The 15,297-nt window shown below is 36.7% G+C and overlaps 1 protein-coding gene across 2 annotated transcripts; it reads right to left on the minus strand.

Annotated features, from left to right (window-relative positions):
- Nucleotides 1-245: 245 nt before the first annotated feature.
- Nucleotides 246-13,204, minus strand: syt5b (synaptotagmin Vb). Of its 2 annotated transcripts, none has more exons than XM_087308642.1 (9): nt 13,026-13,204; nt 10,695-10,876; nt 7,345-7,526; nt 7,080-7,178; nt 6,828-6,995; nt 3,628-3,795; nt 3,401-3,515; nt 1,124-1,257; nt 246-1,040 (listed from the first exon to the last, which is right to left on the minus strand). In XM_087308642.1, the coding sequence occupies exons 1-9, from the start codon at nt 13,163-13,165 to the stop codon at nt 831-833; spliced, it is 1,398 nt and encodes a 465-aa protein (XP_087164768.1). In that variant the 5' UTR covers nt 13,166-13,204; the 3' UTR covers nt 246-830.
- Between the last annotated feature and the right edge of the window lie 2,093 nt (nt 13,205-15,297).

The following is a 15,297-nucleotide window of genomic DNA, read 5'->3' on the forward strand; positions in this document are numbered from 1 at the left end:
CGGACAATTTAGCCTACCCAGTTAACCTGTACCACATGCCTTTGGACTGTGGGGGAAACCGAAGCACCCGGAGGAAACCCACGCGAACACAGGGAGAACATGCAAACTCCACACAGAAATGCCAACTGACCCTGCTGAGGCTTGAACCAGCAACCTTCTAAGTTCTCTGCTATAGAAATCAACATGAATTGAACTGAAACATGAACACAGAGTTTGTAGGGGTTAAAGAGAAAACACACGAGAAAGAAATTATTCATCTGTTTAATCTGATTCGTACTTGCAAACACAAAGTGACTTTAGCCTCGGGAATACAAAAGTGGAACAAAATAATTTCAGTTATATGACAATAGCGATCAGTTTATATAAATATAACCGTTGTCATTTGCATAGCTACACATTAAATGCAGATTTTAATCTCGTTTTATATTTGCCAGTACTCATAGACACACCACCAACCTGTACCGATTCAGCTCTCGCCAAAATTAACAACACATCATCACGTCTTCAACACAGAAATAACCTACAGAACCATGCAGAGTGATCATAAAGAAAACACGTCTACTCTGAACAAAACACATGCATTTAGAAATACAACTCATGACGATCTTCACATAACACAAAATAACCCTGGGAGAGAAAACATCAAGCATGAAACTATAACTCTATGCAATGCTAAGCTTGCATGTAACATCACTGGTCATGCTAGTAAAGCGGATGCATGCAGTATCAGCGCCGTTTACTAAGTTGCTCAGTAGGTGGATGATTCACTGTTGCCCTGGTTGTGACTGTTTACTCTAAGGTATATTACCCGCTTGTTACCATGGCGATGGTTAGCGGTGTGGCGCCTTCAGAGCAGCTTCCACCTCCTCTTCTGGTTGAAGTGTGTGCCACTGGGCCACTGGACGTCGGGGATTAGCAAGCATGTCCGACCAGTGGCGTAAACCGACACCGGTGGCTCCGTATCCAATAAAGGTTTTGCCAATAGGATCATTGCTGCCCAACTTGTCGTAATCATACACAGTGATGAGGAGCTGGACTTTCTGCAATAGAATAGAGTTGGTTTGAATGTTAGATTATTGTGTTTGGACATCAGTGATTTTAAAGAGGTTTAAGATCACATCACCTGAATCTGTTCGAATGGGACCTCAAAGCTAAAGCTCTCATTGAAGTATGGGTTCAGGGTGTTCTTTTTAACGGTCGTCTTCTTCTTTTTAAGACGCTTTCCATTATGCTGCAACACAATCTTCACATACGGATCTGACGCAGGAAGCAAGACCATTATCAGTGTGGCTCAGATAAAATAACACAAGTGGAAAAAACCTTATTGTGTTAAAGGGTCGTTCACCCCCAAAAGAACATTTTGTTAATAATTAATTACATTATTGCTTTTTTTAACACCCCTAAGATATTTTTGATGTAATCTAAGAGCTCTGTGACCATCCATGGGCACCAAGATGTTCAAAGTCCAGAAGAGGAACTAGTGATGTGACTCTGTGCGCCGAGGCTTCGAAGCATGTATCAAAAAAAATCATACATCTCGCAGTGAAGCAGTGTACCGGAGCTTGATTCGTTTTGCTATCATCACGTGATCAGTGACGTCAGAGCTTAATTTTCTATACGCACGTGACTGCTTTGAATTTTGATTCAAAGGTTTAAACACCCTCAAAGTGTATAGCGAGAGATTAGGCGTCGATTACATACATTTCTACTGTTTCAAAGCACTGCACCGGTGCCACACACCAGTAATTAAACTAAAATACAATATTCATTTATAGTAAAAAGGTTTTGAACCATACAAAAGTGTATTAGCGTATTTTTTTACAACTATTTTTTAAAGAAAACCACCGCATATCGTAGTATAGTGCTTAACAGAGACGAGCTGGCGAGTGCAGCCCGAAATCATCTCTCAACTTCCTCCTAGAGCATCCACCTCCCATACAGGAATCGCTGGTTCGATCCCCGTTTGGAATGGGACTAGTTGTAATATGTCAAATGTAAATACTGTACTTTTGAATAGCTTGGATTTTACTAGTTATTAGTGGTGTAATGTAACATACCCTATGTGTAAAAAATAAAGGGTTGAAGTTCATTTTTACAACAATACCACAGTATAGCCAACCGTGTGCTGTGTTTGTTCCTGTCATTTTTCTGATGGTTGATACAATGACCTATGCTGCAACACAGGATTTGCCGGCCGTTTGGTATTGAAGGAGCAGCAGAGACTATGGGACTTCGTCAGACTTTGACAGGGACTTTGTCAGTAACTTTTACAGTTCAAATGGACCAGTTTCTTCTTCCTCCGGATCATAGCATGTAAGTGTCATTCAAATTGTAGCTTCGTTTTGTGTAGTTTGCATCTGCGTGACCCACGGTGCATGCAACGCGCGTAGCTGTGCATTTATACTTCTGCGCGCTGTCTCTGTTGATCTGCGTTAACACTTCCGAAACACTAGTGGTAGTGGGCAGTGAGGTGTTAATGTTACCTGTGTCGAGTTTCTTCGCTGCTGTTTTGTTTTTTCTGAACGCTTCCTGAATGTACAAGTGGCTCAAACTCGCTCATTTTGAGGCAGGAACCGGCGGACATACAACAACTTTAACCATAAGGTAAACACAAAACAAAACTTTCCATCCGGAGCTCCTTCACAGGACTCCACACTTGTAAAGAATCACTCCATCGGGCTCGCGTGGCTCTTGGTCCTGCCCAGACTCGTCAGCACTACCAAGCCGACCAATCACAGAGCTTGCGCTATGCATCGTTGCGATGTGTAGTTAATTTTTGAGAGGTGCGCGTCAGCGACGCAGACGGCCACGGTATATCTATTCGTCAACGCGTAGGCTGCGTCGTAGCATTGCCGTGCGTTTGATGCAGAAGTATAAATCAGCCTTAATTGTGTGCTGTAAGTTGTAATCATCCCGAGCGGCTTTTAATCACATATGGATTATAGATCAATGCTTGTACTGTATCTCTGAGGTTAAACCTTTTTGGGGCTGTTCACATATCACATCCAAAAAAAGTGACGTTCTTTCCCCTCACAGGGTAGTATTAGATATATTCATCAAAATTGTTTTTGTACCAGGCTGTAAACATCTTTTTTTTTGCTGTAAAGTTGGCCATTTTAACAGTGGGCTCAATAGAAATGTGAACTGTTATGGAGCCAGGCTTAGCACAATTTTGATGAATTGCAGTTTCTGTTACTTCCATGTTAGCTTCACAAGGGAGAGCGGGATGTTGCCGCTTAATCTTAATTTGTATTCCAAAGATATATGAAGGACTCAGGCAATGGGAAGGGCATGAGGGTCAGGAATTAACATTTAACATTTTAATTTATTGTTGTTGTTTTATTTATTTTATTTATTTTTATTTATATTTGATTTATTTTGTTTAAAAAAAATAAATCACCTGATAAACCACCCACATCCATCTTCTTAAGATTTTTGGCTTCCATTATGTTGACTGTGAGTTTACCAGCAGTTGGCACATAACGCAAAGAAATACAAACGTCTCCGAGTTTCTCCTGTTGAAGACAAAAAGGAAGACGATGGTAATCTAAAAAAGACCGGGATCTTATAATCAGAAATCAAGCCAGTAAAGCAAAATATTGAGAGGGAGTATATACTACAACATACCTCCTCCTTCTCTCCATTTTCGAGTTCCCTCCATTCATGCAGCGGCTGAGCAAGATCCACGCAGTTCATGGGAATCTTTATCTGGCCAATCACATCGTGTTTACCGAACCGATCGAAATCAAACACCTGAAGCACCAAAGTTTTACCACCCAACTCAGCATAGGGAATCTATAATGAGTAAGGAGAGAAACCAATAGTTTTTTGAGTGTTTATATGACTTAAAGCGTCAAGATATCTTTTCTTAACTGCTTACAAACCTAGAAATAAATACAGCAACATCAAAAAAATCTTTTTAAATATATATTCAGATGCAGCTAATTAAAGGAATAATTCAAATGAAAATTTTGTTTTCCATTATATAGCCACCTTGGCGTGGAGCAGAAAACGTAAATTGTTTACTTATAGAAAAATCTGATATAAAAAATACATATAGGGCATACAAGTTCATGTTTAGAGTTTATTTATTCATTCATTTTCCTTTAGCTTAGTCCCTTTATTCATCAGGGGTCCCCACAGTAGAATGAGCCTCCAACTTATCCAGCATATATTTTATACAGCGGATGCCCTCCTTGCTGCAACTAAGTACTGGGAAACATCTAAATACACTTATAAAGACACATAAAGTAAGGCCTATTTAGTTTATTTTCTATATCTATAGCGCAAATATGTATATTTGTAATTTCAATGTGCTATAATTTCAGATCTCCATATGGTTTAGCAGCCTCTCATGAGGAAACGTAAAGATTTTACGTTTTGTCAGTTTAGTGGCTAATTTGTACAAATTTGTACGAGTTCAGTCATATGAAAATGTACATTTTTAAAAGGAGGTGTGGTTAACCCCTCCCCCCAACCCATCTGTCATTGGGGGATGAGCAAATTGTAACACATTGTACACATGAGATTGTACGAATTCATTCGGATTAGCCACTAAATCAAACTTACGAAGTGCCGTGAGATATTGTTGAGCTACTTTTGACAATGTTGCCCAATTATAACCATGTGTAAACATTCTTGAAAATACTTATTTTATTGAAAGTACCTTTGAATAGTTTGTTACAACAAGAGGCTAAATATATGATATCTTCTGGTAATAAAGAAATATTATTTCATTTTTAGGTGAATTATTCCTTCAAAACATAGATAATCTCAGTGATACCTGGATAGATGTCAATCAAACAATGAATGACAAAACCAGTGTGGGGACGCAGGGATTTCTGGGAACTTAGGAAGCCACACAAGGAGACAAAAGCCTGACAACAAACCTGAGAGAGAGAGAAAAATGGAAAGACAAACTACAGGTGGAACTAAACAGATGCCAGAACACACAGAAAGACAAAACTACACAATTAAAATGTCACAACCCAGCAGGCACATAATGTCATAAGACGTTAATAATAGATTTGATTTAGGTCATTATGTTGGGTGATCAAAAATGTACATTATTTTGATGTCCAATGAGGACATCAAATGATATTGCATTGGTAAAAGTGACCAAAATCCACCAACATCTGAAGCCAACGTCATATTCACATCAAATACTGACATTTATTCATCAGGTATGGCAACCAAAATCCAACATCTGATAGACGTTATAGTGTTACCATCCACACAACATCAAGCTGTAACATTATTAGATGTTGAAAGTTGGTTGTTTTTACATTGCGCTGGAAAGTGACCAAAACATAACATCTGTCCAATGTTGGACATTGAAATCGGTCTGACGTTAAGTTCTGACGTTAAGTTCTGACATCAACACAATTTTCATTTGCACCCAACATGCAACATCTCACGACGTTGGGGTACAACATCAATCTGACATTATGTTGACGTCTTGTGCCTGCTGGGAAGCCATAATGGACAACCACATGTTCACGGTAACACATGTATATATTTAATTGTAAGCATAAATCTGGCCATGTGCAACATGAAGTTTAATAGTAAACTAATTTTGAGAGGACCCACATAACCTAATCACGATCCTCCAATTAAAGGATCCCAATTCACTATATATATATATCCTCATTTCCTTTCTACAACTATCTTCGTCAGGAAGAATCCCCCCTCATCCCCTTCTTCCACCTTTATCCAGAATGATGGCCCAGTGACTAGCACTGTTGCCTCACAGCAATAATACCAATGGCGCCGAGTCCTCGCTGGGCCATCTGATATTTCTGTGCGGAGTTTGCATGTCTCCCCATGTCTGCATGGGTTTCCCTTGGGTTCCCCGGTTGCCTCCCGCTGTCCAAATATGCTCTATATTATAGACAAAATAAGCCTAAATCTTTTTTCTAAATGTCTTAGGGTGCTTTCACAACTAGACTTTTGTTTCAGAACCTGTCTCGTTTACCCAGTTAGCGCGGTTCGTTTGGCATATGTGAATCCAGCAATCGCGCTCGGATCCGCGTCAAAACAATCAGTCTGAGATCGCCTGAATGAGGAGGTCTCAGCTCGATTGAAATGAACTCTGGAGCGGATTGATTGTAGTAAAAAAGTGATACAACCCGAGCCAGGCTATTTCACAGTGTTTTATGGATAAGTAATAGTCATACGGCTATGAAGAGAGAATTCCAGACATCCCAAGTCTCCCGGAAGTTCCAAATGCACAGACACTCCCGGATGCCCGCAAACAAGTAATAATCTCTCGATAATCGCGCTTTTCCCTCCTGGTCTTCAAATACGTTGCGTACCCTTCTCACACCTCCCCACTGCATCCCTCCTCGCTCTTCAGACACGTCGCGCACATCCTGTGAAACCACCATCCCCCTGACAGCTGACCGCGACTTTGCAAAATAAACCGTGAAACTCTAACCAATGTGAGGAAGTTTACTCACACATGTTTTAGCTATTTTAGTCCATTTAGAACCTTTGTCGTGTGAAAGTGAACCGCACCAGGAACAAAGAACGACAATGTAACAATTTTAATCCCTGTTTCGGAACAAATGAATCGATTCACAGGAAAATGAATCGATTCACAGGTGTGAAAGCACCCTTACTTTCAGGAAGATCACCTTAGCCTCAGCAGCAGGGGCGTTTTGAGATCGACCTTAGCTCAATCTCCCCTCACCCTGCGAAAGGGAAGGAGCCCTAGCCCTGAGGATCTCTTGAGCTCAGGGTTCTCTCGCTGGACAGCACGCCAAACAAACTATGTATAGATCATGAGCTAAGTGTGAACTCTTGAAAAAAAAACATTTAAGAAAAACCTTGAAAATAAAGGTCTCGTTGAACACAGGGCAGAGGTTTTTGCGTTGGACTTTGGTTTCAAACTTCTTCTTCTTGTCTGGAAGCAGGTAAACTTTTACATATGGATCAGACGTGCCACCGATATCCATTGCAGCCAGATCCTGAGCTTGAAGAATCCCAACTATCAGCTGTTGACCAAAAGAAAGAGGAGAAATATTTGAAAAAGAGAAAAACTACATTAAAAATAGGCCAAAAATATTCCAGAAATGCACCTGGGCATCTGTAAAGTTATAATCCAAAGAGAATTCCAGCTTTCCCAGATTTTCATGCTCCTCCTTTTGCTCCTCTCCCTCCTTTTTTTCCCCTTCATCCTGCAAAGGACAATCAACAGGCTGTCTCTGCTTTAAATATCTCTAACAAAAGATACTTTCTTGCTTTTTTAAGCATCTTAAATCTAGATGAAGTTGTTTTATTTTGTCCAGTAAAATGAATGTTTGTAACAAACTCAATAAATAATACATTAATCGAGGTTGGCACCTTTTGCTCTCCTTGACCTTCTCCTTCAGTTCCTTCGACTTTTTTCCGTGCTGCTCGCTTCCTCTCTCGAGCTTTCTTGGATTTCTTTTTCTTGCCAAAGCATTTCTTGAACATGCAATATGTAAAACAAGCCACAAGGGCGAGAACCACCACCACGATGGCACCTACAGCCCACATCGGCACTAGAGAGAGCAGAGAGCTGGTCAGTCTCCATGGAAACAGGTACAGGACATCACAAAGGACAATACTCGCTTTTGTCTCGTCACATCAACTCAGTGTGCTGCGATTTTTTTTCTGAACTATCATTGTCTGTAAAGGTGAACAAATACACACAAATCGAAGTGCTCCATTTGTGTAAATGAAACACTCATCGAAGGCAGTAGTTACACAAAAAGCTGTTTGTTTAGAAAGACTCATGGATAAGAAGACAATAATGTGCAACAACTTCAATCTCTAAATCTCTGATAGTCTGTGTGATTTTCTATGGCTGTGGAGCTTGTTTTGTTTATTGAAAGAAAATTGTAAAGATGCTGTGACCACTCACATGTAATATCAATAAAAACTTAATCACAAAAAAAAAAAAAAAAAGCTGCGTGTTTGATTTTTAAGTGACATTAAGAGCAGTGAGTTGTAGAACTGATCAGAATTATCTATAAACAATAATAAATAAATTGTTTGGTTTAGGGGCGTAGATTTAGCATGGACCCCACCAATATCTACCAGCTACTAAAATGTCCCCACCAAAAATTTTAACACGCAGAAAGGGTTTAATCACATTCTATGTTTATTAATACCTATATATATATATATATATATATATATATATATATATATATATATATAGATATATATATATATATATATATATATATCTATATATATATATATATATATATATATATATATATATATATATATATATATATATATATATATATATATATTATTATTATTATTATTAATAATTAATAATAATTATTAGCCCCCCTGTTTATTTTTTTCCCAATTTCTGTTTAGCGGTAAGATTTTTTTAAACACATTTCTAAACATAATATTTTTAATAACTCATTTCTAATAACTGATTTATTTTATCTTTGCCATAATGACAATAAATAATATTTGACTAGATATTTTTCAAGACACTTCTATACAGCTTAAAGTGACATTTAAAGATTTAACTAGGTTAATTAGGTTAACTAGGCATGTTAGGGTAATTAGGCAAGTTATTGTATAATAGTGGTTTGATCTGTAGATAATGAAAAAATGTATAGCTTTAAGGGGCTAATAATTTTGACCTTTAAAATGATTCATGAAAAATTAAAAACTGCTTTTATTCTAGTCGAAATAAAACAAATGCTCTATCCAGAAGAAAAAATATTGTCAGTCATACTGTGAATTTTTTTTTGGCTCTGTTAAACATAATTTAAGAACTATTTAAAAAAGAAAAACAAAAACAAAAGAGCGCTAATAATCCTGACTTCAACTGTGGATGAGACATGTTTCATTTGCACTATAGCTAAAATAAACAGAAGTCTTTATTAAACTCTCTTTTTATCAGTTAATAAACATTCCTTTAACATTACACTATTTAATTTAATAAATTGTATGAAGAGATGATTCATTATTAATATATTTTACTAGCATTATTATTATATAATTTAGAGGGTATTATTATATAATTTGGGGGTTGAATTCAACAGTCCCCACCAATGTTAAGAATAAACCTACGCTCGGTTTGGTTTATGTTTAGTCTTTGCATTGTGCTGCTTTTGCGCTATTTCCACAAAAAATTAGATCAACATGGTTTAGGTCAGGGGTCACCAACATGGTGCCCGTGGGCACAAGGTAGCCCGCCAGGTTCACATGAGTTGCCCGCGGACCTGTTCTAAAAATAGCTCACCATAGCACCACATACGAGTAAGCTGCTTCTAATATTTTTATAGGTATTCTTTTTAAATTACACTTGCATTGGTGCAAATTTGAAAATTACTTTAAGTTATATAATAAAAAAACTTTAAAAACAATGTTAGACAAATGAAGTGTTGCATATTGATATTTATCTAGCTTGTTAAATCATTGTTGACAACTACTGTGAGAAATCATTAACATGATCAATGTCTTCACACAGATGAATATTATTAATTATTATTAATAACATGTAATTAAAAGTAAATTAAGAAAAATGTGTTATTTAATAACTGGTAGCCCTTCACACTAATCGGTACCCAAGAAGTAGCTCTCAGTTTCCAAAAGGTTGGTGAACCCTGGTTTAGGTCAACATGATTAAATAGATTCCTTTAAACTGGCTTTAAACAGTTGGTATAACGTTAAGAAAGAAAGTTGAAACATGGTCAACTTCAGGGTTCTGCCTTTAGGTATGTCTGTATTAGCGTTCTAAGCACAAAGTCTAAAGTGAATGGCTAAAAAAAATCAAGGGCGTGTCCGAATCCACTTTTGCTATTTTAAGAATGGGAAAAAATGTCTGTGCACCAGGCTCATGGTCTGAAAGCGTTGTGCTTATTCTCTAATAGGTGCAGTAGGTGATTGTCTTCAGAAACATTTATTTATTTATTTTTTGTGCTGATTGAAAGTCTGCACAATCCACTAGTAAGGATTAAATTAAATTATCTATAAATATTTTAACATTTTGGGTAAGTCATAAGACTAAAAATGTTCGTTCAATTAAAAAGTGCAGCACCGATTAATAACTCAATTATGACAGCTATCTCAAACTGCCTGTCAACAAATTTGAATTTCTGCGCAGATACGTCATGCCACCTTCAGCTGACGGAGAGAGACGTCAGGAAAACTCTGCATCAACCTGAACTTCTTTTTTAAAAAACAACTTGGCCTTGTATCCATGAAAAGAAAGTTTGTTTTTGAAAGGGGTATTGCCAAAAATGCAGAATCAGAACTTTTCTAAACCCTGAGTGAAAGTATAACTCAGGCTTTAGGGTGCCATGCTAGACTGGATCTCTTAGACAGCATTGGCAGCAAATCAGAAGCTTTACGTTTCTGTTGGAATTTGAGCATTTACAAGTCCAGACTATTCTATACAGTTAACATTATCCAGATTATTTACTTGTAAACTGAGTTTGTCTAGCTGCTGGTGCTTTTTTAGCATCTGCTTTGTGTTATTTCACCAGTAAAAAATATTTAACTGCTTGGAAGTACAAAGTGTCATTATATCATTTTTTTTAAATATAGGTTATAAACACAAAGGGTTTTACTTTTACTTTACTGCATTGTGTTAGTGTTCTCATTGTTTCCCCACAGCAGCTAATACATTTGTCACAATCAAAAACAGCTTGAGTGAGACTTTATGTTTATTAAAGTGTTAATATACTTACATGGAAGATGTTCCAGCTCATTCATGAACTTGCTCTTCATGTTGTCGTAGTCATGATGAGTTGGAGGAGCAGGATGTGGCCTGTGTTCTGGTTTAGAATGAGGTTCAGGTTCAGGTTCTGGTTCTGGTTCTGCTGGTTCAGCAGTGCGCCGAACACGGAAACCCATTTTTTCAAACCTAAGTGTCACAAAATAACATTTAATTAATGAGAAAGATGAATCTGTTTAAAGCTGCAGACTTAAATTTTTGTAATTTTTTGAAATATTTTACCCATACTTCTATAGGGTTTTCTTTTTCTGTTTTTATATTAAAGATCTTTTCAAATTAGAACTTTTTTCCTAAAGAAAGGTTAATAATAGTGCTGGGCAAAGATTAATAAGTTAATTTTGACAGTTTGTTTACTGTACATATTTATTTTTACATATAAATACACTCACCCATGCAAATATCTGGGAATTTGTATTATATTTATATATTAAAAATGATATTTTAGATTATATTTATATTATATTTTGAAAAAGAATATTTTCATTCATTTCTCAGTAAATATATTCAATGTATTTTAGTGCATTTAAAAAATAGATTTATTAAGCAGATATATTTATTAAATTAATAGTTTAGTCACCAAACATATTTAGAAATTTAAAGATAATACAATTAAATTCAAGCTAAATATTAGAAAAATAAATTGCAACCTACAAGATTTCAACTAAATGTTTCATTTTTTGCTTCTCTTAATTTTTCCTCCTTTTTTAATTTGTAATATTTTTCTTTAACATCAATTTAGCTGTACTCGTTTTTGGACTATTATTGTAAGTTATGTGTTAGCTAAGCTCCAGATTTTGCTTTAGTACTGACTAATCTAATGTATATACACACATATTGTATAGCTTCCTGTTAAAAATATTCATTTTAAAAGGAGATTTGTGAGATGTGTACTTGTGAGATGTGCACTGTATGTTTATAATATATAACAACTATTTTATATTTAAAAAACTTATTTTGCATGTGATTAATCATGATTATGCCCATCAGCACTAGTTAATATCTAAACTGACCGTGAACTAAACTATCCTAAGAACCATCTTCATTCCTAGCGAATATGACTCTGATGACTTTTTTCTCATATTGCCAATGAGAAACTGAGTTTCCTTGGAAACATGACAGCACAAGAGTCAGTGCTAAAACCAGCTCAAACGATCAGTCTTAAACAGTTACAGTATGCCAAATTGTGTGTTGTACACCGAATACACATTCTGTTCACAGATTCAAAGCTGAATGCTTCGCAAAACACTCAAAAATTATATATGCATAAATTAGAAATGTCAGAAGACAAACATGGCTGATTCTAATCCATGATGTATTTACCCTCCTCTACCATACATCCACCCCCATCCTTACTGGTCTCTCTCTCTCACACACACTCTCTCTCTCTCTCCTGTGTGTAACGAGATTATGGGGAAACCAACCAAAGCTTAGAAAACTCTGATAAACAAGTCCCCTCTTAGAGAATTGTAGCTACAGGATTCATTCATTAAAATTGTGTTCAGTTTCCCCCCTCTCAAAATAATAATTGACAGACTACCATAAAAAAAAAAACATATAATTATGCAAATGCACCCCTGCTCATGATTTCAGTTGAATATTTGTACATATTATATAATATTTATAATATTTTCAGATATTATTGTGACTAACCCAATACATTTAGGCTACTCCTGTAGCAATTTTTTTTAAAATCTGATGTTGTTTAGCAAGTTATAACTAGGCATTTCTTTTATTATTATTATTATCATTCTTTTTTTTATGTGACATGGGCTGACTGCTTCGATCACGATTCATTTGTTTTTACTAAAATGCCTTTACTTGCTTTTAATGAGTATCAGTACAGACCAAGATTATATCTGACACTTTATTTAACCAAAAATGTAACTCATGTATGTAAATAGAAACGTTTCATATTTCTTTCTTTCATTCCACTGTATTCAACACGGTCTATTTTGTGAGCTGTCGCATTTCTCGTTGCAGCACCACTGACATATCGCTTCTAAGAGTTATTATATTAATTTGTTATTAATTATAATTGTGTGATAAGTGTGAACGCGCGTCTCTACACGCGCTGCATGCAGCATTCGCAGGAACGCGCTTCTCGCTCGCGCAACAGGTTACGATGGTAACACACAAATGTGCAGTCAATTACATTAACAGTCTTAATTTACACATTTCTCAAAACTGAAGTTATTTGTTCGGATAATGCCCAACGTGTTTGTCCTGTCAGGTATGCTAAAATTAAATTCAATAATGGCTGGGTATAGAAAAAAAGAGAGCCGATCCTACCTGATGAAGGAATTCCTCTGGATACCGTTGACGGGAAACACCTTCATATATGAAGACAATCCGAGGTTTGTTTTCCCAGCAGTCCTCATGCAGACATGCCGAAGTGTGGTTCTGGTGGTTTAACCCCCTCCCCATCAGCTTTAAGCTCAAGTGCTTTCAAATCATTAAAGCACCACTAATCTCTCTCCCCCTCCCCATCACATCTGTTCATGCAGTTATAGAATGTTTCTCCATAAATTCACCAGTGATTTACACCACGCCCCCTGTCTTTATTTTAGCTAAGTTACTGAAAAAAAAATAAAAAGTGATGAATGTGTGTTAATCTTGTGCTCATTTCCTTTGAGAGCTCTTATTTACTGTACTCGACCGCAGAACATCAACCGCCCCTCTAATCCACATAAAACATCATGCTCGACATCATTGTTCCCATCTGGGACACGTTGTGGATGAAAATAGCCTTTCTGGCTTGATAATCTGTTTGATCAGGGATTACACTGGTGATTTTTTTTTTCAATCAATAAATCAGAAAGTATTCTTACTAAGCATATTTACTCTTACAGTCATAAACCTAAAATCTATCCTCTCTGATCATCTCTACACTGCTATTGATGTAAATTTGCTGGTTTATATCGGAGATTTAAAAGGTTGTAAAATTCAGTTTGGACGTTCCTATTGATGATTATCCCTATATATCCATTCAAGAGTTCACACTTAGCTCATGATTTATATGTAGCTTGTTTGGCGTGCTGTCCCAGGAGAGAGCCCAGAGCTCCCCCCTTTCACAGGCTGAGGGGAGATTGAGCTCAGGTCGATCTCAAACTCCCCCACTAGTGAGGCCAAGGCAAACTTCCTGAGAGTAAGACGTTAGATATAAGATTTAGGCTTATTTGTCTAAAATATAGAGCACATTTGGATGGTGGGAGGAAACCGGAGAACCCGGGGGAAACCCACGCAGACACGGGGTTAACATGCCCAACGTCCAACCTAAAATCAACCAAATATCAACATCTAATGATGTTCCGGCTTGACTTTGTGTGGATGTTACCACTATGTCTATCAGACGTTGGATTTTGGTTGCAATTCCTGAGGAATAAATGTCAGTATTTGATGTCAGTATGACGTTGTTTTAAGATGTTGACTCGTTGTTGGATTTTGGTCACTTTCCAACACAACCTAAAATCAACCAAATATCAACGTCATTTGATGTCGTTACTGGACATCAAAATAACGTAGTCCTTAGATGCTGACTAGACAATGAATTTTGGTCACCGGACGTCACAACCTATATCTAACCTAATATTAGCGTCTTATGACGTTGTGTGCTTGCTGGGCGATAACTAAACACACTACACAATGTTGCGTTTACACACATCCACAAATTACATGTAAACACATCAGCTTTACAGTATAATACTCACTACTCTTGAGTACTTTTGAAAGGGCTACCTTTAACTTATACTTTGGGTAATGTTTACAACAGATACTTGTACTCTACTTGCACTACATTTTTGGGCAAGCAATGGTTAATTTCACTTAAGTATGACTTTTTAGTACTCTTTCCATACGAGACACAAGAAAGGAAACTTTAAAGGGCTGTTGTCATGCTCACTTTGGCCAATCTCACATTAATCTTGTGTACCTATAGAGTAGTAACACATTCATCTACTATACTTACCTAGCTTCAGATTCTCTCTAGAGCATCTGGAGGTGAGGGGTGGGTAGATCTACTAAATAAACAGCATGCTAGTAAAGCAGAGCTTCCGCTTAGTAATCTGCTACAACCTGCAGTGTAAATAAAACAGGGGGAAAACTTTGTAATCTTAACCCTTCGACACTTACAATCACACTGGTGTGATCCATCTGTGATTAGCTGCTTTGATTTAATCATTCAAATCTGCTTTCCTGTCTGGCGCTGAGCCAGAAAAAGACTTGATTTTTGACAAAGAAATATTGTCATACATGCAAATAATTCTTTAGCACTTGGTTGATGATTTGCATGAAACTCCAACTCTCTACTATTAAACAGAAGCTCCCCCAGCCCCAACAACAACCTCTCATATGTGCTTGTGTGCACATGCAGTGGCTTTCAGTATACATTACACTATTTTTGAAAAACTTGGAGGATTTGGCTTTTAGGGTGAACCTATTTTTTAGTACTGACATGTTAAACATGACTAACAGAAAGGTAAATGCAGATTTCTCAAGCAAAATATGATTTTAATATGAAACATTTCTTTAAAAAAATAAAAGTGAATGTTTTGATGGTG

This window comes from Danio rerio, chromosome 24 (genome assembly GCF_052040795.2).
Source record: "Danio rerio strain M-AB ecotype USA chromosome 24, GRCz13ab, whole genome shotgun sequence".
NCBI lineage: Eukaryota > Metazoa > Chordata > Actinopteri > Cypriniformes > Danionidae > Danio > Danio rerio.

Excerpts from the sequence above, each read along its gene's own strand:
- syt5b (XM_087308642.1), bottom strand. The coding sequence starts at position 13,165 with ATGGGGAGGGGGTTAAACCACCAGAACCACACTTCGGCATGTCTGCAT. Across the intron at positions 10,877-13,025 it reads GAATTCCTTCATCAGGTAGG|ACTTAGGTTTGAAAAAATGG; the intron begins ATCGGCTCTCTT and ends TTATTTTGTGAC. Across the intron at positions 1,258-3,400 it reads GGATGTGGGTGGTTTATCAG|ATCCGTATGTGAAGATTGTG; the intron begins GTGATTTATTTT and ends TTCCTGCGTCAG.